This window comes from Monodelphis domestica, chromosome 8 (genome assembly GCF_027887165.1).
Source record: "Monodelphis domestica isolate mMonDom1 chromosome 8, mMonDom1.pri, whole genome shotgun sequence".
Taxonomy (NCBI): Eukaryota; Metazoa; Chordata; class Mammalia; order Didelphimorphia; family Didelphidae; genus Monodelphis; species Monodelphis domestica.
Window position 1 is genome coordinate 84,309,865 of NC_077234.1, and position 23,199 is coordinate 84,333,063.

At 39.0% G+C, this 23,199-nt stretch overlaps 1 protein-coding gene across 8 annotated transcripts in view; it reads left to right on the forward strand.

Moving 5' to 3' along the window:
- Window positions 1-23,199, forward strand: part of METTL21A (methyltransferase 21A, HSPA lysine) — an 86,250-nt gene that overhangs the window by 44,903 nt on the left and 18,148 nt on the right. The window contains exons 3-6 of one of the 8 annotated variants that reach the window (XM_056807180.1): window positions 12,545-12,612; window positions 16,057-16,148; window positions 17,488-17,670; window positions 18,187-18,298. In XM_056807180.1, coding sequence (XP_056663158.1) covers window positions 12,545-12,612; window positions 16,057-16,148; window positions 17,488-17,670; window positions 18,187-18,298 — 455 coding nt within the window. Of the gene's footprint in view, window positions 1-12,544; window positions 12,613-14,891; window positions 15,220-15,803; window positions 16,149-17,487; window positions 17,671-18,186; window positions 18,299-23,199 lie in introns of those variants that run through there. The other 7 variants (XM_056807181.1, XM_056807185.1, XM_056807183.1 and 4 more) reach the window with 7 other exon arrangements.

Genomic DNA, 23,199 nt, shown 5'->3' on the forward strand with positions numbered 1-23,199 from the left:
TCCAGGGCCACACAAATAGGAAGTGTCTAAGTCCAGATTTGAACTCAGGATCCCCTGTCTCTAGGCCTGGCTCTCAATCCACTGAGCTACCCAGTTGACCCTGTCTAAGAATTTTAAGACACAGTTCTATCTATAGGCAAAGGAAAAATGCTTCTCTTACTCATGTGATAGACTAAGGAAGACTGGCCAAGCAGCTCTCTCTACCAGAAGTATGTCCCTAGGGCCTTCTGTGTTAAGTGATCAGGACATGTGTCAAACCCTTTTATATAATTTATAGTGGACAACAAATATAGTTGGCTTCCTTGTATCTCTTGGTAAAATGATGGATGTTTAATCTGAAAATCTGCTCTATCAAAAAAAAAAGGGGTAAGCTTTTGCATTAGTTACCTATTAAACTTTCATTAAAATGCCATGCTGAAACAATAATCTAATACAACAGCATGAATATTTTGAAAGTGAAAAGGTTCTTCAAGACTTGACAACTAGCTACTCAGCCCACACAGAGGCTAATTGCCATTTAATGGAAAATGCCTAGAGGAAAATAGTTATAACAGCAAAGTGCAGTTTTCCTAACAGGTTGTTAGAGATAAAGAGAGAAAGAATATTCAACAATTTAAAAAGCACCATTAAGGGCCTTCAATGTTTAAAGCACTATGCTAGGCACTAGGGATGCAAAAATAACCAGGAAGTAGTTTCTGCCCTCAAGAAACTTACATTCCACCAGTGATGGGGATAGTCCTACTGCCCAAGGAAGAGAAAAAAAATATTGGCAGGTGAGGTTGGAGGAGGTAGAAAAAGATATATTATCTGAAGGAAGACAAGGGTAAACACTAGTCTGATGTTAGGTAATAAATGAGAGGGAGAGGAATTCTCTCCTTAACCCTATCATTGGGATTTTATGGTCAGGTTTGCCCATATCTCTCCCCAGATTCCTCAGTAGTCAGGAGAGGAGCCATTTTCCCTCAGGAAGCAGGCTCCTCCTTAGGAACTCTCTAGTCATCAGCCTATGGGTCCCAGAAAAATCCTGATGAAGCCTATCTCACCACATAAGCTTAGGTACTCACAATTCCTGAAGAGTTTAGGGCAAATGGCCCCAAATCAAATGATTCTTCCTTTTCTGTTATTTGAGACTTTATGAGAGCATTCTGGATAACTTACTGATTACATCAAGATCTAGGAAGGAAAGAAGAAAGGAAGGAAGGAAGGAAGGAAGGAAGGAAGGAAGGAAGGAAGGAAGGAAGGAAGGAAGGAAGGAAGGAAGGAAGGAAGGAAGAGAGAGAAGAAAGAAGGGAGGGAAAAGGTAAGCATTAATTAAGCGCCTACTATGTGCCAGGCCCCAAGCTAAGCACTTTACAATGATTATATCATTTGATCTTCACAGTAACCCTGGAGGTAGGCTATTTATCATCTCCATTGTATAGTTGAGTAAACTGAGGCTGACAGAAGTTAAGAAGTTCTTGCTCTGAGTGCCACCCAGCTGCCTAGAAGCAGAACTATTTGCCAACTTGAAATCATCCATTACTCTTTCCTCTTCCTTATCCTATTATATGTCAGTTACTATCTTGCACATTTGATCTCCACAACAGTTCTTGCATCTATCTCCTTCTCTCCATTCCTAAAACTCACCCCCAGTCAGTTCAGAACCTGATCACGTTGCTCTTGGACTTAAGCAATGGCTTCCTCATTGTTCTTCCTGCTTTACCCTTGCTGCTCAACCCTTCACAATCTGCCAAAAATTATATTCCTGAGTCATAGATTTGAACCTTACTTCCCTTCTCAAAACTTTTCAGTGGCTCCCAATTTCCTCTAGGAGAAAAATAAAGTTTTAGTTTTGTCATTTACAACCTCCCACTATATAGCTCGTCTCTACCTTTCCAATATTTTTAGATATTACTTCCCTTTAAGTACTCTTCCTCCCAGGAGACCAGCCCACTTGCTATTACTCATATAGGGCATTACACTTCCCTTCTCCACACCTTTGACCTTCCAGGTCCAGGATACTTTCCCTCATTCTCTCTATTTCCTAGAATTCCCAGCTCCGGTATCATTTATGATCCCCCATCTTGATTTTTAATGCTCTTGAAATTGTTTTACATTACCTTGAGTGATAAGAAAGATAGTAGCTAACATTTCTATAGTACATATGATATGCCAGCTCTGAAGCACTTTTCAATTATTATCTCATTTGATCCTCATGAATTCCTTGAGAAGGACATGCTTTTATTATCTCCATCTTTTTAGTTAAAGAATCTGAGGCAAAGGGGTTATATGACTTCCCAGGATTACAGAGCTACTAAGTGTCTAGGGTGAGATTCAAACTCAAGTCTTCATGATTCTCAGTCCAGTGCTCTATCCACTATACCATCTAGCATTTATGTACTGGGCATATGCTAGAGTTCTTTAGCAGAATATCAACTCCTCAAAGGGAGGACTAAATTTTAATTTTGTCTTTATACCCCCCTAGCATGTGCCAGGAATAAGATAGGCACTGAATTAGTACTTGTTTCATTGAGGGCAGTAACTACCTTTTGCCTCTTTTTATATCCCCAGCACTTAACACAGTGCCTGACACACAGTAGGTGCTTACTAAATATTTATTGACTGATTAAATGAGCGAATAAGGAAGGAATGCATTCCAGATGTAACAGTTTCTATGTATTCTAGGAAAGAGGAAAGATTGAGTACCACTGTTTGAATGAAATATAGTATATGTTGGGAAAGAAGCATGGAATAAGCCCAGGAAGGTAGGTGGGAGCTAGATTGTGGGAAAGGGAAGACAATAAGCATTTTTACAGGTCCTACCGTGTTCTAGGGATTGTGCTAAGCGCTATTAACATTATCTCATGTCATCTAATCAACAACTCTGTGCTTTGTACACCTTAAAATGCTAACTGTCCTTGTTATTGTTATAATTATTACTTGTAAATCTAGTTGACTAAGGTTCCTGGAGCCTTTAATGGAAATAAAGCAACTAGGAAAGAGGGATAAGATTCGAGGTGAAGATAATATGTTCTTTCTTTCAGTGTGAAACTTGTGAAAACATCAAAGAAGTACCAAAAGTTAGATTATAAAGTAATTTCTGAAAACCATACCAAAGGGTTTATTTGGAACATACACTGCTATTAAGGGGCAAAAATGAGACTGCTAGAAAGAAATCTTACTTCTGCCAGCAAAAATGAGATGATCAAAGAAAAATATTTTAGTCATTAACTTCAATTTTTTAATTCAGTTGATGCTGTAAAAGCTTTTTAAAAAATGGTATTAATAAAGAAATATTTTCTCCAGTCTTATACAAAAATTCCATTTAAGTCAACGCTCAAATCAGAGCCTGATGGATTGATTTAATAAGAATAAGCATCTACTTTTCAGTGGAATCTAACTTCCAAATATGCTGGGTAGGGAAGGAGGCAATCTTATACTATATACATGAAGAGCATGATTCTGAATTACTGAAGAAGATTCTGGATGACTGCTCAAGTGGCCAAGGAGGTATGAGAGATTTGGAAAGGAAAGACATGTTGCATCTCTACTTTGAATGGCTGTCCCCAGGGGATAGATAGTGTAATAGTGAAGATGATACGAACATTATTGGCCCCATTTTACATATGGAACACTCACACAGAAGCTCAGAACCTTGCTGACGTTCATAAGGCTAAAGTGGCATGCGTGAGGACTGTGCCTAGGTCTCATGATAGCAATTCATATTCTTTCCTTTACAATCTTATCATTTGTGTGAGACTGTCACATTCCCTGACTCCACTCACAACTAACAAGGATCAATGAATGAATGAATGAATGAATGAATGAAGCATTTATGTATTCCCTATGTTCAAAGCACTGGGGATACAAATAGAAGGATAGAGCATTTCGGCTTTTGCGGCAACTAAGCTGCCATCTTGGGTCTGCCCCCTCTGGGGATACAAATAGAAAAACAAGACAGACTAGCTCACAACCAGTTCATATTCAAATAGGGAGATAACACATATGGAAACCTTCAACTGCTAGGCATATGGAAAAGTGTAGATAGACTATAGAGTCCTCAGGGTGTATCAGTGATGCCTTTTCCTTAATATATTTCCATTGATAAAAACATATCAGTTTCTGGTGTTGAACCATGGGACACTGGGATGGAAGCATTGCTTTTCTAAAGGTTCTGAGTGCTGGGCTACCTCTGTCAGGGTCTGAGGGGAGATGGAGGTCAAGGTAGTAGTGATGGTAGTTCAACTTGCCTGGAAAATACTGCCTCCTATTTCTCCTTGAAGTTGCCTTGCCACTTCAGCTAGGCTGCCTTGCCATTTGGTTGGCAGTTGATGGGGATGGTTGGCCCCTTGTCTATAGGTGTCATTCTCTAGACAATGGCTGTGAGGAGTGGGCTGGCATAGGACTGGTGATCCCCAAAATGGCATGGCAATATATACACCATATTTTAAGTCAGCATACTCACTTTCTTCTCCCAGCTACCTGTGAATGCCAGTGGCAAATGAACTATTTAAAACAGAATAATGTGGACCAACACAGAGATTCTTTGGATCAGGTGTGTGCTGGAGCCAAAAAAAATTGTTATGTATGATTAGAGCAAAGCTACTATGAGTAACTATAGAGTAAGAATCTATTCTTTCTAAGCTTCAGTTTCCCCCTTTTTTTTTTTTGTAAAATGGGGATCATCATGCGTTAGACAGCTCAAAAGAGGTAAGCAACAGGTGATTGTTAAATTTTCAGTGGGAGCACATACACTTCAGAAATTAGCAAAAGTTTAGTTAAATGTTTTGTGGTGGTAGTTAATAAAAAAAGAAATCAGCAAAAACTACAAATTAGGGCTTGATTTATTATTTTGTTGATTGACTTAACATAATGGAGAAAATGTTAAGAATATGCAGATTAGGAGGTAGCTGGGTGGTACAGTGGATAGAGCACCAAGGTCCAGAGATAGGAAGCCTTTGGTTGAAATCTAGACTCAGAAACTTCCAAATTGTATGATCCTGGGCAAGTCACTTAACACCCCATTTGCTTGGTCCTTATTCCTCTTTTGCCTTAGAGTTGTTAATGACAGAGAAAGTAAGAGTTTTTAAAAATTCAGATTGAACTAAAAGAGTTGATTGTAAAACATTTACCAGCATTTCTCTGCATCCTAGACCTAGTGCTGGAAGAGACTTTAGAGGCCATCCTAGTCCAATCCACTTACTTTGCAGATGAGGAAGTGCAGATGAAGAAAAGTCAAATGGTTTGCTCAAGGTGGCAGAGAAGCAGTAGTGGGGAGCTGAGGCAGGAACCTAGACCATCTGACCTTAAATTCAGCATTCTTTCCACTCAGTAAGATAGCCTCATTTTAGTTATATCACCCTCAGGTTCAGAAAGTCATTTTCTTTGCCTCTAAGGGAAAATTGAAGCTCATGGTTTATGAAATATTTAGGAATACTCCATTATAGAAAAGACTTTTAAACACATGTGTAAAACACTATGTGTATATTGTAGCTTTACTACAAGTTTTCTAAAGCAGTTTTTATTTATTTTTAAAACCCTTATCTTCCATCTTAGAATCCATACTGTGCATTGGTTCTAAGACAGAAGAGTAGTAAGGGCTAGGCAATGAGGGTTAAGTGACTTGGTCAAGGTCACACAGCTAAGAAGTGTTTGGATCTCGATTTGAACCCAAGACCTCCTCTCCCTAAAGCTGGCTCTCAATCCACTGAGCCATCTAGCTTCCCCTAAAGCAGTTTTTTAAAAATGTGCACGCAATAGGCAACATTAAATTTAATTTTTAAAGATTCCCAATCACCATAATAGAAAAAGGGAAAGTTTGTATAAATCCCTGTATATGCTCTGAACACAGACAACTATGACAGCACACACATGCACGCATCCACACAGAATTCTATGTGAATCATCATTTGTTCATTTCCTGCCCACCCTGTTTAAATAGAAAGGTTTTTCCTCCCATTTTACATTGTTTCCTGATTCTTTTTTTAAAAAAGGAAGGGAGGAAAAATTATGTAGTCAACCACCCATCCATGAGGCCTGAAACAGCAATACAAACCCCAGGCTGGTATCCCTATCCACAGTACCATATCTGAAAAATGCAGAAAACAATACAGTCACACAGTGGGCACTGAAATTATGAAAGTGGAGGAAACATGATCCTGTTTGTCCAGAAGGGCAGCTTCCAAATAATTCCTCTCAATGCTGCAGTACTTCCCAGAGGAGACTGAGGATGTACATGTGGCTGTAATTTGAATTTTTGACATTAGTGAGCCAATAGGCATTTATTAAGAACCTACTATGTGTCAGGCACTGTGCTATGGTATGAGAAAAAAAAGATAGTCCACTCTCCCCACCAAAAATTTTCAATCTAATAAGGAAAGACAATGCCCCAAGGGAGCTGAAAAGAGAGGGAGAGGTATTGGCCGCTGGGATTGGGTGGGAGAGAAATCAATCAGAGAAGTCCCAAATCACTACAGCCATGTGAGAAACAGGAGATGTTCTGAATTGGGCTCTCTCCTTAACTAGAGGATTCATGGTCCCACTCTTCAATCAGAGAGAACTTACAGGATGATGAGGCTATTCCAATAATAAGCTCCCTCATTCATGGTGAAGAAATCAGTCAGAGAAGTCCAAAGTCAGGTAAAAAGATATCTGCTTGAAGACTAATGTGATTCTGAAAATATGTGGTATGTGCTTTATGATTTTCTTTCAGTTTTTTTTCTTGTCTCTTACCAGACTGAAGAGATGCTCTAGAAAGTGGTGTCAAATTCAAACAGAAACTGATACCGGCAAACAGTATATTGACTTAGAAACCCACAAATTAACATTATTTATGAAATATTTTTATTTATTTTGTTAAGCATTTCCTAATTACATTTTAATCCAGCTTGGATCACATTCATGAGTTTTGCTAGCTCTAAGAGGCTGATTTTGACACCTCTGGATCTTTGTGGGTGCTTAATCACATTTCGTTGTCTAGACAAATGAACAAACAAAAAAGAAGGGGGGGGGCAGAGGAATGAGAAACAGAACAAAAAGGCAGACTCTTTGTGCTAGAAAGGATTTTTAGATTATCTGATCTATTCCCACTCTCAAGGCAATTAGGGTTGCATCCAAAAGGTTTTTTTGTTTTGTTTTGTTTTGTTTTTTTAACCAGTGGAGTTCCTTAATGATTAGGGAGTACATGGAGAGCAGAATATTCCAGTCAGGACAAGCTATCCCCAAGCAAGATAATGTCCTCCAGATTCTATTGGACTATGAAAGCTTGATGTAGATGTTATTTTAAAAAGTTATCATAGAATTATATTTCAGGATATTGCATTTTGTGAAACAGATTAATATAAATACCCACACCCCAAAAGCAAACTCATATTTGATTTAACAATACATATTATTTCCTAGTCTATCAAAGTTTTCAGAGACTGGGTAGGATTAAGCTTTATTATTAATTTTTATGCTTTGCCCATTTCTTTTGAGGATATACTTTCTTTTGTTTTGAAATAATATTTTATTTTTTCCTTCAAATGCATGTAAAATAATTTTTAACTTTTGCTTTTTAAAAAATTTGAGCCACATTCTCCTCCTCACTCTTTCCCTTTCCCCTCCCTCAGATGGCAAGTAATCTGATATGGATTTTCCATGTTGTTTTATTTATTTTATATTTACTTTTCCATATGAATTTTTAACTTTAAATCAAAATGCCTTTAAATCATATTGAAATTCAGGAGAAGAGTCTATACTGTTAGTGAAATGAAGATATTCATCTGCAAGGGACCCACCCAGTTTCTTGAAAAAAACAACAACACAATATAATAGGGGGAATCTAGGTGGCTCAGGGAATTGACAAGTAGGCCTGGAGAATCCTGGTTCAAATTTGACCTCAGATACTTCCTAGCTGAGCGACCCTGAGCAGGGCACTTAACTATAATTGCTTAGTCCTTACCTTTCTTTTGCCTTAGAACCAATACACAATATTGATTCCAAGACAGAAAGTAATCTTTCTTAAAGAAAACTATGGGAAGCCATCAAGCCCACGCTGTCTGACATGGTCATGTGTGAGTTCCTCAGAATTGTCCTGGATCATTGCATTGCTGCTAGTAGAGAAGTCCATTACATGCTATTGTACCACAATGTATCTGCCTCTGTGTACAGTGTTATCCTGGTTCTGTTCCTTTCACTCTGCATCAATTCCTGGAGGTTGTTCCAGTTCACATGGAATTCCTCCAGTCCATTATTCCTTTCAGCACAATAGTATTCCATCACCATCATGTTTAGCTATTCCCTAATCTATGGACACCCCCTCATTTTCCAATTTTTTGCCACCACAAAGAGCACAGCTATAAATATTTTTGTTCAAGTATTTTTCCCTATTATCTCTTTGGGGTACAAACTGAAACAACTACACCAAATTTATATATGTGTGAGTATGTATATATGTGTATATATATATATATATATATTAGTAGTAGTCTCTCAGAAGCCAAGAATGACGATATATCTCTGTCCATGCTCATATATATATAAAAATATATATACATACATTATCTAATATTCTAATTATCTAATTAGATTAGATTATCTAATCATCTAATCCATTATCTAATAATTTCACTATCTACAAATCTAGCAAACTACAACCATTTAATTTTGACCCCCTTAGTTAGTATATAAATTTGGGAAAGACTTGAAGGTTACAATAACAAGGGCCAAAGGAAGTCTCACAGACAGTTGTCCTCTTGTAGTCTTGAGTAGATCTGTTGGTAAACCTCTCAGCAACAGCAGGATTCCCAGGGTTTATTGAAATCAGCTTCTCCAGGCAGGGAGAGGACTAAGGAAGGACCAGTTCCTTGTGTACCTCAATATCCCTTGACTAAAGAAGCAATTAAGGGTATAAGACCAATCATTGAATCCCTAATCCAACAAGGGATTATAATACCTTGCTTCTCAGAATTTAATACTCCTATTCTTCCAATTAAAAAGCCAAAGTTGGATGATAATGGCAAAATCTGCATATCGTTTTATCCAGGATTTAAGAGCAGTCAATGATTATGTAATAAAAACTCATCCTGTTGTACCAAGCCCAGCTGCTATAATTTCTTTCATTCCAAGACAGGCAAGATATTTCACTGTGGTAGATTTATGATCAGTTTTTTTCTCAATTCCAATTCATGAGGATTCTCAAAAGATCTTTGCTTTTACCTGGGAGAAAACCCATTGACATGGATTAGTTTACCACAGAGGTATATGGACTCACCTAACCAATTTTCACAAATTCTAAATAGAGATCTGAAAACAATAAAATTCAAAGAAAGTAAATTGGTGCATTTGGTGGATGATATCCTTCTTGTGTCCCCAAATTCACAGGTGTGTCTGAGAGAGAGCAAGATTCTTTTGTTAGAATTACATAAGCATGAGCATAAAATCTCCCAGGAAAAATTATAATGAGTTTTGCCTAGAGTGCAATATCTAGGTTTTGTGTTATCAAAGTATTCAAGAAGTACCACACAGAAAAGAATAGCTGATATCCAGAAATTGAGTGCTCCTAAGACCAAAAAGCTGCTCAGAGCTGTTCTTGGAACAATTGGATTCTCTTGAAAATGGATACCTGGATATAGTGAACTAATAAAATGTCTAACTGATTTAACCAGAAATACAGAACCTGAACCCCTGAAACTAAAGCCTGAATATCTGCAAACTTTAAGTAAGCTTAAAGAAGCCATTTTATCTGCTCCAGCTTTAGGTATCCCATACTATACAAAACCATTCCAACTATTTGTTAATGAGATTAAAGCTATTGCTTCTGGGGTACTGACACAGACTTTAGGACAAAGTTATTGTCCAATTGGATATTATAGTTGTCCTCTTGTAGTCTTGAGTAGATCTGTTGGTAAACCTCTCAGCATCAGCAGGATTCCCAGTGATAGCCTGGATCATGAGGAAAAGTCACAGGATAGAGAATTGTCTAGCTATCTTGGTCCACCCAGGAAAGACTAGACTTCTACTCAGCTCCTGGCTTCTTAATTGTTAACTCCCTGATCAGAAACTATCTGTGTGTTCTTCAAAGTTCTGGAATCTTCCTCCTGTCTACAAGATTTCTGTTCCTGCTTTTTTAGCATTGTTCTTACTAAATCCCTATAACAACCCCCAGCAGTGGTATGGCTGAATCAAAGGGCAGGCAGTCTTTTAAAGACCTTTTGATGTAGTTCCAAAATGCCCTCCAGGATGATTGGATCAATTCACAACTCCACCAGCAATGTATTAGTGTCCCAATTTTGCCACATCCCCTCCAACAATATTATTTTCCTTTGCTGCCATTTTGGCCAATCTTCTAGGTATGAGGTGGTACCTCAGAGTTGAAAAACAATTAAGATTTCTTAAGCAGTTTAAATACAACCTCATGATGTTTACACTATTAGTTCAGGGTGGATCATGTGAAAAATGTCCTCAGGCACCATAGAAGGGGGAAAGGAGCAGCCTACTCTGGCCAGAATGTATGCCATAGATTCGCCAACATGGGTCTAGCCCTTACATCTGTTTTATCTTGGAACTGATACCTGGTATTGATTCTAAAACAGAAGGTAAGGTGTTTTTTTTTTTAATTATTTATAGCATTTGCTATTTTCAAGCTCACAGGGAAAATCTGGCAATCAGATTTAGGGTAGGAACTGGCTTCTCCAGCACCCACTGTGTCCCAATGGCTACTTCCTTTCCCAAGACTCATTCTTCCACCTACAAAAAGACTGGTCTCTTTTCTATAACAAGATCTCCAACTGCAGAGTCTTTACCTCAGATAAAAACACACATTTAAGCTTCTGCCTCTGAGGTCCCTTAAACTGTGTGATTTTTTAAATCGTCTAGTGCTTTGACCCTTACCTATAAGGCCTCAGTGGCCTAATTACAGCCTACACCTTGCTGCCAGGCCATTGGTGTGCATCTAAAAGATGGAAAGTATTGAGAAAGTACAGGAAGTACTGGAAAACCCTCCCCAAACTTCTTTGTTGTGAAACAAGACCATTTGGTAAGGCAGCAGCTTTGGGAAGAATTTTTTTTAAATGGGGAGGGGGTGGTTTTTCATTAGCAAAATGAGGCATCCGGATGTTGGCATTTATATACTGCTGTCTCTTGGCAACAAGACATTGCTTATTTAAAGAGTGCTTGTGCTCACAGCAGCATTTGCTCTTGTTATTTTCACTTTGAAATTATGTAATATCAAGAAGGTGACATGAGAGGCAGATAGTTATATTGAAAAAAATGTTCTAAGTCTTTACTGATTAGAGAAATGCAAATCAAAACAACCCTGAGATATCATCTCACCCTATTAGATTGACTAAAATGATAAAGAAAAACTAAGGCAGACAAAAGTTAAGTGATTTGCCCAGGGTCACATAGTGTGTAAATATCTGAGGTTAGATTTGAACTAAAATCTTCCTGACTCTAGGCCTAGTCTTCTCTCTACTGTGCAATATTTCTGTCTGGTAGGTTGGACTAATTCCTTGCTTTCTCTCAACACTGGAAAGGTACCCAGTAGAGTTCTCTAGTCATATACCTGTCTTTCTGAAAGTGTAGATCTAATCCTTCCTCTCTCTCTCTCTCTCTCTCTCTCTCTCTCTCTCTCTCTCTCTCTCTCTCTCTCTCTCTCTCACACACACACACACACACACACACACACACACTCCTCCCCCAGTAAACCCAAGTGGTTTCTCATTGCCACCAGGATCAGATGCAAAATGCTGCTTGGCATTCAAAGCCCTTCACAACATAGTTCCCTTCTATCTTTCCAGTCTTCTTATACCTTAAATCCCTACATATATTGTTCATATAGTGACATCCAGTGACACTTGCCCCTTGGCTTTTCTAGGAATAATATACCAGTATCTTTTGACTCTGGGTATTTTCTAGGAAAACTGGGAGAGCCTTGAAGCTTTAATTTGTTCACTGGGCTCCAGTCTGACTCTAATTTTTAACTCCTTTTGCCTTTGTGATGGATTCCACAGGTGAAAGGTCCTGCTTTTCATAGTAATGTTTTACTGGTGTTTCTCTATGGCAGGGAAATATGGAACCATATTGCCACTGAAAAACTAAAAATGAGTACTACATACAGAACAGTGGAGAGGTATATGGTAGGTGTTAACTGGCTGAAATATATAATCAAATAGGAACTTCAAAGAAAAGGGGCCAATGACATCATCAAGAAATTACATGAAATGAAGTGAAGATGTGGTCATGTAGCAAAAGCAAGGAATCAATCAATCACTAAGCATTTATTAAGTGCCCCTTATGTGTTAAGCACAGTGCTAAGCAATAAGGGTTCAAAAAAGAGACAAAAGACAGTCCTTGCCCTCAAGAAAATCGCAGTCTATTGGGGGGAGACAGCATTGAATCAACATATAGAAAACAAACTACAGGTATGACAAATAGGAAGTAATTAATAGAGAGAAAACATTAGAATTAAGGGTTGGAGACTTAAAGGAAGCCAGGAAGGTTCCCCTTTTCAGTCCTAGAATCATTAACAAATTAACTCTTCCACTGTTTCCTGATGGAATGTGTCACTTTATTTTCCTTCTAGTAACTTTCCAAGTCAAAGTGCCCTTCTGTGTGAGTTGTTTCCCCAGTTAGCCTGTAAACTTCTTGAAGGTAAGAACAATCTTTGCTTTTATATATTCTCAGGTCTTAGCATGGTGCTTTCCACATAGGGCTTAATAAATACTCCTTCCTCCCTCAATTATTTAATAAATTAGAGAAACCTCTTTTCTCAAGACTAATTACTCATATCTCTCCATAATAAATTCTTTAATCTGTTAAAATTAACTAAATAGTAAAGTTACTGAGCCTATAATTTGTTAACAATGAAATCAATAATGAAAATATAATTATTTGCAAAAATTTAGCTATGAAAATAGCTACAACAAAGTCATCTTAAACCAGGAGTGTTGTTGGTAAATGTTTAAGGATGAGACCTCAAAAAATGTATGCCCAATACACTTTAAAGCTTAATCCTATTTATTGTTTTCTAGATTTTTTAGTTATATAAACAATTAATGTAATCTGTTTTTTTCACCAAAGTATTTACAGATTTAAAATTTTCTCTTAAGCACTATTTTGATTATATTCCCCAAAATTGTGGTATGTTATCTCATTGTCATTCAAATAAAAAATATTGTTTCTAAAAAAAAATAAAGCTTAATCCTAGTTATCAACACGTTCTTCATCATTTTCTTAAGTTTAGATATTGAACAAAACAAGCAAGCCCTGATTTGAGTTTTGCCAATTTCCAAGGTGAAAGTACTCACACTGAAAATTTAATTTAACACCTCTGCCTCAAATTCTCACTATAATAGCAGATAACTTCACTTTTGAGAACACACTCCCAAACTATTTAGTTCATTAAGAATAAATAAATGAGGTCTCTTTGGAAGAATTTTCTTTATCCTTTTCTCAAAATAACGATTAAACCATTCTATCAAGCAACAAACTTTTAAACTTCTTTCTGTCTTCTCCAGTGTCTCTTTGGCTGTTATAAGAGAACAGTCCCTTCAATTTCTTTTAAACTATTAATCGAAATAGTTTTTCTCTCGATCAAATCATCATGATATTCTCTTTGTAAAGGTTCTTAATAATAGTTAAGATAGTTTTTCCTTGAAAGTTTTTCCATGCTCTATTTCTTTTGTTCTCTCTAGAGTTTCTTTCCAATCATCTTCATTGACCCTCTTCCCAGTTTCTCAGGAACTGTCAGCCAATACCGCCAAATTCTAAATATTCCATTTGGCTCTTAAAGCTTTAGAACAGTAGCTATGGCCTTTGAAAAAGGGGTTGTATCTATATTATAGTTATTTACATACCCAAGTCTCCCATTTCTGGTACTGATTCCTTCCATATCTTTGCCTTCTTATTTTTGTACATCCTACAGTTCTCCTCCATTAAAGCATATAAGATGCTTAAAGGCAGAGTATCGTGGAAAAAAAACCAAAAAAACAACCCAAGAAGTTATTATCTTTGTATTAACAGTTTTGGAAAGAGGAGGAATCTAGTTACTTGGACTCTTTCTAGATTCCTCCTTGTCCTTATTTGTCCCATTGTGACTCTGAGAAATCTCTTTGACTTGGAACCCTCCTTTTTAAAAACCACAATTTTATGAAGGACTCAAGTCAAACTTCCTCTCACTTATGCCTGGACATTCTCAATTCCTGACTATCCATATTCATCTTTAGTTCCCCTTTAGGTCTTATATTGGCCTCCTAGTAGTGTGGTCCTGGGCAAGACACATCCCCATTTGCCTAGACCTCACCCTTCTGTCTTAGAGTTGTTACTAGGCCAGAAAGTAATTAAAAAAAAAAAGTATGATCTTTGAAGGTGGGGACTGTATTGTTTACTTGTGATTGTATTTCCAGCACCTGGTGCATAGTAAATCCTTTAATAAAAGGCTCTGTCAAAGTTTTGGACAACCCTAGTGCTGAGCTGGATCCTCCAGAAGGTTTTATAAAACCCAAAAGAAAGCTCTAAAGACCGTAGAGTAGATCCTTTATAAGCATTTTTAGTCATCTCTTTATAAAAATTATTTTATTTTAATTAAGCATTTATTTTCTTTTTCTTTCATCTCTGGTGAATGGGTAGGAAAGAAAACCAAAACCAAAACCCTTGTAATAAAAATGCTGACTAGCAAAACAAATTCTGTGCCATAGTGTCCCAGGAATCATAGTGCCATTTCATTGATCACAGTTCTTGTCTTTCAAAATTCTTCGTGTTTGCAATTTGATTGTTATAGTGTATATATAGCTGTATATATACACTGTTCTGGTTCTGCTCCTAGGAAGGATTTAGAGAAAAAAATAAGCATGACTGGAGAGGTGGAGGATGAAGACACAGGGAACATTCACACCAATGAAGTCCCAGGGCCGTGGGAGCATCAACCAAAAGCATTTAAATATTCGCTGCATTCCATGCTGGTCACTGGGGAGAGGTCCCACAGATGAAACAGTGCCCTTCCCGCAAGGGGCTTCCATTCTAGTGGGCTGGCCCCCAATATCCTCATTTTTATGGCCGAGCCTCTGGATCAGAGGTGGGGTGGTTAGGTTCTCTATGGTTTGCAGGGGCTGCCACCCTCCATTGGTCTCCTCTAGCTGAGCTCCCCTGAACTCCTCCCGGACGCTTGTTACTTTAAGGCAGAGCTAGGGAACCCAGTCCGCCCAGTAGGCGGAGAAAAGAGTCGCGGGAAGCCAGCCGCGAGTCCGGTAAGGAAAACGGGTGCGTGCGCCCGCTGCGGCTCCCGGTCCTCAGGTGCTAGCCTAGCCGCTTTCCCGGGCGCCTGCAGCAGCTCCCTGTCCTTCTGCTCGTGCCCCCGGCCCTTTCCCTTGCACTTGGGCAAAGGCAGCCTGGCTCCCAACGGCGAGGCCGCGTGCTTAACCCCAGCCCTTGCACCCGGGGCCTCCCGCTTGGCCTTCCCTTAGACCCGGGGCCTCATACTTGCCCTCGGCCCCTTCCCTTGTACCTAGGTTGCGTGCTTGATTCAGTTCCGGCCCTGGTACCAATCCGGAGCCTCAAGCTTAATCCCAACCCTTAAAGCCGGGCCACAAGCTTGATTCGTTATAACGCATGGACTGGGGCTGTCTGCGGGGAGCCCGGCTCCTGGTTGCGTCTGGCAGCCCGGGTCGTATGGACGTACGAGATCTGTGCTCCCTGCTTAGTACCAGCCCGTCCTTGCGCACGGCAACTTCCTCCCTGGGGCTGCGCTAGCACCCGGGCTGAACCCTCATCTCCTACAGACCTTGCGCCCTTTCTTCCAGTGGAGGAAGCGCCCTTGGGAGGGGCAGTGCTCCGAGAGGGCGCCGCGGAGTGGAAGTCTAGGAAGGGGCGCTGGCTAATGCCGGGAGCCTCGGGGCCCCTAGGGCGAGGGGAGGCAGTGCAGCAGTTCTGGGGGCAGGGGCGGCCTGGCTATTACACAGATTTTTATTTTCCCTCTTTTCCTCCTCCCGCCCATACGTTTCACAAATATGCAAAGCCAGTCCCCACGTTGTCTCTGCCCCACAATGCTCCCCGAGTCCCCCTGTCAGGATTTTGGGCTAATCACAGCTCCCTCCCCAGGTGTTTCACAACCACTTCACTCTGCATCAGTTTATACCAGACCTCCTTGGTTTCTTTGGAACCATCCATCCCCTGCGTCGTTTCTTACAGTTGTAAGTATTCCCTCATATTAAACTAGTATTATTTTATGGAAAACGTTTTTGGTCACTTTTTACTCTTTGGCCAGTCTAACCCAAATCACCTATCACATCCAGAGTTTTCTCTTCTGGTCCAAGCTATTGGATACTTCCTTTCCCAACCAGATTAAAATGTAATGGGGAAACATTTTACAAAATAAATAAAAATAGAATAAAACATAGATGGGCAGCTAGGTGTCACAGTTGATAGAGGGCCCAGGGCTAGAATGAGGACAATCTGAATTCAGTCCCAATATCTGGACACAAGCTAGGTGACCCTGAGCAAGTCATTTAACCCTGTTGGCCTCAGTTTCCTTATCTGTAAAATGAGCTGGAAAAGGAAATGGCAAACCAGTCTCTTTGCCAAGAAAACTCAAGTCAAGTCAGACTGAACAACAGTAACAATTTTCTTAAACCCTTAGAATTGATATTGGTTCCAATGCAGAAGGGCTAAGCATTTGTGGTTAAGTGACTTGTCCAGGGTCACACAACTAGGAAGTATTGAAATTCAGATTTGAACCCCCATCTTTAGGCCCAACTGAACCATCTAGTTGCTCCTTACATTTTAAAATGAAGTCAGTGTGTGGCCTGCAGGGATCATTTCCTCTTGGATTAGTGGCACTACTTAAATTTGAGTTTTATCCCACTGGCCTAGAGAACTGAGAAAGGAAGCGACTTCTCCAGGATCCCATAGCTAGTGTGTATCAGTATTGGAATTTGAATCCAAGTCTACCAGGCTCTAAGGCCAGCTATCTGTCCTCTATGCCAAGTAGCCTCTCAAATGGGAAAATGAAACAGGCATTTTCAAAAAGGGTCAGTGTAATAAATTGTTTCATTTGACCAAATTTAATTTATTACAGGAGTTGCTCTAAGGAGGAGGAAAGTTCATTGGGAAGGGACAGAATGGTTTTTAAAAGATAAGATCATCCGTAAGACACTAAAAAAAACAACAGAAAAATAAGGTGATTAATAAAAGTTTAATTTTCAAGGTCATAGGATCATAGATATAGAGCCAAAGGTTCTAGCCTGGAGATATTTTCTTGAGCCTAGGTGGATCCCAATCATTGCATGATTAGGGCACAGAAGAACCATATAATGAGATCACTTCCCCTTTCCTCTTTCCTCTTTCTTTTTACATAAATTTCACACCAGAAACAGACCTTAAAGCCTTTGAACCTTATTCCTCTTCCCCCTCTTTCTTCCTTTCCCTCCTCCTTCCTTTTCTTTCTTTTTTTTTTTAAAGAACTCTCAATTTTGGAATGAGGCTGCGTTCCCCAGGACAGAGCTTTACACAGGATTCTTCTTTATTTCATAGCAGACTGAAGGCACATCCTCTGGATGCAGTAAAGGCAAGATGGCGCTGGTTCCATATGATGCCCAAGGAATGGGGATCCAGAAGTTCCATAAACCTCTTGCTACCTATACATTCGTAAACCACACCATCCAGATCAAACAGGACTGGAAGCAGCTGGGGGTGGCGGCTGTCGTTTGGGATGCGGTTTGTAGTGTTCTATATTTGTTAGAGACAATTTGACAACATAAAATCTGCCTAGAGAGCAAGGAGGATTTTGGTGTTTGACCATTTACTTTTTTTTTCCCCAAGCCTTTATCTTCTGGCTTAGTATCAATTCTAAGATTTGAACCCAAGACTTCCCATTTCTAGGCTTGGCTCTCAGTCCACTGAGCCACCCAGCTGACCCTCTCATTTACTTTTTATAAGACTGAGCAAAAAGTCTTTTAGGCTTTAAATAATAAATAGTAATAAAAAATAAAATTAGAACCTTGGGACTGATTCTATCACATTATATAGTAAGTTTAACAATAAAAATTAGAACCCAAACTGAATTTTTTTTTTAATGGAGCTTTTACCAAAGTCTGAATTAAATTCAGATCTGAAGTACCCTAAACCCTTTCTCCAATAATCATAAAAATTGCATGACCCAGCCTGGGTTTGTCAAGAGTATGCATTCAGGCATATAGTGTGGCTCTTATTCTGTCTCCTTTTTTGGTCCAGGCCATTGTTCTTTGCACTTATCTGGAGATGGGGACTTTGAATCTTCGTGGTCGCTCTGTGGTGGAGCTGGGAGCTGGGACAGGACTAGTGGGCATCGTGGCTGCTTTGTTGGGTGAGTTTACCTAGTTCCCATTGGTTTTCTTACGGTCTTTGTTTTTTATTTTTTAAAATCCTTCTGTCTTAGTATTGCTTCCAGGGGCTAGGTAATTGGAATTCATCTTCAGCTTCCCCACTGCCCCTTACAGAGTGTTTAAAGCAAACATAAAACCTGGTGTTTATGGCATTTTCTTGATTTGGCCATTTTCTTGACTCAGAAGCTTTCATTCCCCATTCAGGGTATCCCAGAAGATTTAATAGCTTGAAACTAAACTAAGAATTTTAGAAGAATTTAGATTGAGAACTGGGTGGTCCTGGGTTTAAATTTGGCCTCAGATATTTCCTAGACCCTGGGCAAGTCGCTTAAGCCCCTTTGTCTAGCCCTTACCACTCTTCTGCCATAGAACTGATACACAGTTGATTCTTAGACCACCCTACTGTCTTGGAACTGATACACAGTACTGAATCTTACCATGCTACTGTCTAGGAAGACACAGTATCGATTCTTAACACATTACTGCTTTGGAACTGATACACGGTATTGATTCTTACTAATCTTCTGCCTTGGAACTGATACACAGTATTGATTTTAAGATGGAAAGTAAAGGTTTGAAAAAAACAAACAAAAACACCCCTGTACTTTTTCCTTGGATATGGCAGGATTTGATGTTCTACAAACTCCTTGAGTAACCACATTCTTTTGACCTTGATAGTAATAGCTAACTCTTATATAGTGATTTCCAGGCACCAGGCACTTAACAAATATTAACTCATTTGATCCTTACAACAACCCTGGGATGTTGGTGCTATTTAATTATCCCCTCTTTTACTGATGAGGAAACTGAGGCAAACATAATGACTTGACTTGCTCAGGGTCACAGAATTAGTGCCAGTTTCTAGATTTGAACTCAGGGCTTCTTGACTCCAAGCCCAGCTCCCTAATCACTATACCACGTCTGATTCCTTTCTCCTGGTTTTAGCCAGTCTGAGTTTTGAGTCTTTTAAGAAAATAAGTATTTCATTAAATATTTCCCAATTTTATGTAAAGTTTTTTAAACATTCATTTTAGATTAAATTTAAGTTCCAGATATTTCTCCTCTCTCCTACTCCTCCCCCAAGAGAGTATTCTTTAACATTGTTCCCTTAGAATCATGGCTGATCATTGCATGGATTCAAGTTCTTAATTCTTTCAAAATTGTATGCTATTTCATTCATATATCATTTATTCAACCATTTCCCAATTTATGGGCATCCCTTTAGTTTTCAGAACCTTGTGTAACAGTTAAAATTTAGGAATATGGGGAGACTGAGGCAGGTAGAAATTAGTTTCTCTCTGCAAGGAGTATTATATTTTTTTAGAGGTTTATTAAAAGTTAAGGATTAAAGAAAATACAGGATAAGAAAACACGTGTCCAGGCCACAGAGAGGCCTAGACACAACCTCACCTACATTATGAAAAGAGCCACATCTGCCCCAAAACAGAAGTCCAAGAGAGAGCCAAAAGCCTTTTCAATCAGCTTAAGTACCTTCTTGATCTTGGCCCACCTGAGAATTTCCGTGAGATTACAAAGCATTTTGGGGAAGTGGAGCAAGGGCGTGTGGGGATTGTAGTCCTGTATTTGAGTCTATTTTCTACAATTTCCCCGTTTGATCTTTTTAAAAAAATTAATTTTTTTCCCAAAGGATCATGAAAACATAATCAATTTAAAAATTACAATAATTTGAGGATAAGAGAAAAAAAAAACAAAACCAATAATTGCTGAATGCATTGACAAAAAGCCAGTTAGGGGGCAGTCCCCTTTGGCATGAAAGTATACATACAAATAAATGTTCAATCCACCACACCCAAAGTTCATTTTTGTGCAGCTTGTGGTCTGGAGGCTTCTTCATGGTGGCTTCTCCAACACTTCAGTTCTGGATTCAGAGAGGTAGCATATTCTTTACCTAAAATTCTTCTCAAAAGGAATTTAAACTTTGCAATTTAAATAATGATATTTTTATATTCCCCTCGTAAAGAGGGTGATTAAAAAAAACAGGATCACTTAGGGATGCATGACTGAGGTATATGAATCAATTGGCAAGAGATATTAAAAGGATATCAAAAAAATCCAAATAAAAAAAGATTTCTGGATGAAAATATAGACTATCAAAGTCTTATGTGTAAAATTCCAAGTAAAAGGAAAAATAAATCTATAACAGGTCCTTGAATCAGGGCCCAATTAAAATGATCGAAGCAATGATGCATTTACCCAGTCAGTAGCCAGGACTACAGAAAGGTACCACACTATGAGAGGCAGAAAAGGGGACCAGATTATAGAAGCCAAGTAGAAGCCAAGTTTTGGGTATACTCATCTGTGAGTATCTTCAGAGTGAGTGTGGACACAAGGAAAGCCTATATCTAGCAATGATAAACACAGTAACCTCGAGTCTTTACACTAGGTTCAAGACCTTTGTATTGGCCTGGAAGTGCATCAATCCATCCTGGATTGGCTTTTCTTTGGCTCTGTGCAATGGCTTTTGTGTGTATATCTTGTCCTGGAATCAGACAGAATCATTAAGCAAAGTCCCATAATTTATTTAAATAATTAGTGGCATCTTTTTTATAGTCACAATTTTTACAATCATAGCAATCTTTCAATCTTGGTATTTAAACATATATTTTTAAACAAAGTAAAACTCATCTTGGGTTAAGAACATAATCAAGAAATCTATATATCATTCTGGTGCAAGTAAAATAGTGAGCTGAAGAGTATAAATAAAGGCATCTCCTTTTTCTTGGAGGCTTTTTAGGGGTACAAATGCCCTGAGATTAACTACCCCAACTTCCATTCACATATATAGAAATGCGGGAAGGTTGGGGGTTATAAAATGTATTTCACTTCAGCTACTAGAATGGGCCTTACCTCGTGGTAGGGACAGGCAAAATAACCAGAGATTGTTAAAAAAAATTACAAAAATCATATTTAAAAAACCCTTAAAATCATTTGAGATATTTAGCACATTAATTTTCCAAAGGTTGTTCTACAATTATAACAAGTTCTGAAGTCCATCTATGTGATAACTTACAAAGTCAAATAGAAAAACTGTTTTTTCATATATGGGCTTAATCACTAATATTTTTTCAGCACAGTTATAGGGGAAAAACAACAGAATTTTTTAAAACTCAGTACATTAAATGAACAGCATAACAGAATATTGAATCCAGTAATATATGAACTTAAAATCACAAAGTTAAACCTTAAACAAAAAATGCAGTAGAATACAGAGATTTTTATAAACCATTGGAGTTTGAAATGCCTCAAAATTATTTATCCTTTGAAGTCTCTTTGAAGTTCCTTAGGTGTGTTTATCCATTTAAATGTCTGTTGTCCGAAGGCAGAGTGGTAAGGGCTAAGCAATGGGGTCTGAGCGATCTGCTCAGGGACCCACAGCTGGGAAGTATCTGAGGCCAGATTTTAACCTAGGATCTCATGTCTGTTGGCCTGGCTCTCAGTTTGCTGAGCCACCCATTTGAAAATTCAAAGTTGAATCTTTGGGCTGAATCTTTCTTCTGGCACACAGGTGAAATCAATGAAATTACCAGAACAGTCAAAAGGTATCCTTTTAAACAGCCCATTGCTATTAAGTTTCTGTTTGAAAAATCTGTTTCTTCTCTCTCCCTTTCTCTGAACCCCCTGTGGTCACTACCCCCATCCACGTGGAGGCTTAGCCTAAGGGAAAATTACCGATTCTCCTTTCCCTCTCCCCTCTGCCCACGTGGCCAATACTGTTACCAGCTGGTCACAATGAATCCTGAGCGAACTGCTCCAAGGATCTGGGTGATGAGCCGGCTGAGGTCACACTTGTGGGTCTGGGGATGGGGTGATGAGCCATCTGGGTCGAAGGCCAGATGGGTGAGAGACAGACTGCTGGGGTAGGTAGGGCCAGGAGCCGGAGCACAGACAAGCAGGGCAGGGAGCTCAGGCACCAGGTGAGAGGCCAGGAGCAGAAGCAGGAGCCGGAGCAGGCCGCAGGCAGGAGCTGATCAAGATGGTTTTCTAAAAAGCATCTTGGAGAAACGTGGCTTAAAAAAAATCATTATCTAGGCTAAAAATTTTGAGAAGTTCTCATCCAATCTAGTGGTCGCCAAAAACTGTAACAGTTAAAATTTAGGGGAGACTGAGGCAGGTAGAAATTAGTTTCTCTCTGCAAGGAGTATTATATTTTTTTAGAGGTTTATTAAAAGTTAAGGATTAAAGAAAATACAGGATAAGAAAACACGTGTCCAGGCCACAGAGAGGCCTAGACACAACCTCACCTACATTATGAAAAGAGCCACATCTGCCCCAAAACAGAAGTCCAAGAGAGAGCCAAAAGCCTTTTCAATCAGCTTAAGTACCTTCTTGATCTTGGCCCACCTGAGAATTTCCGTGAGATTACAAAGCATTTTGGGGAAGTGGAGCAAGGGCGTGTGGGGATTGTAGTCCTGTATTTGAGTCTATTTTTTACACTTGCCACTACAAAGAAGAGGTATTATAAATATTTGTATGTACATATACAAGCATATACAGCCACACATATATGCATATACATAGAAATACATATAAACACCCCCCCCCCCCTCTCTCTCTCTTCTTTTCATTCTTCCTTGATTTCTTTAGGATACAGACCTGGTAGTGGTATGATTGGGTCAAAGGGTAGGTACTGCTTAGTTACTTTTCAGCTCAGATCCAAATTAACTTCCAGAATGGTTGGCCCAGTTCATAGCTTCATCGGAAGTATATCAATGTATGCCTGTTTTCCATGCATCCAAGCTAATATTTATCATTTTCTTTATTTCCCTCCCTCCCTTCCCCCTACCCTTCCCTTCATTGACTATTACATGTGCCTTTGATCAGACAGAACCTATTTCCATGTTGTTGGTGTTTGCATTAGGAT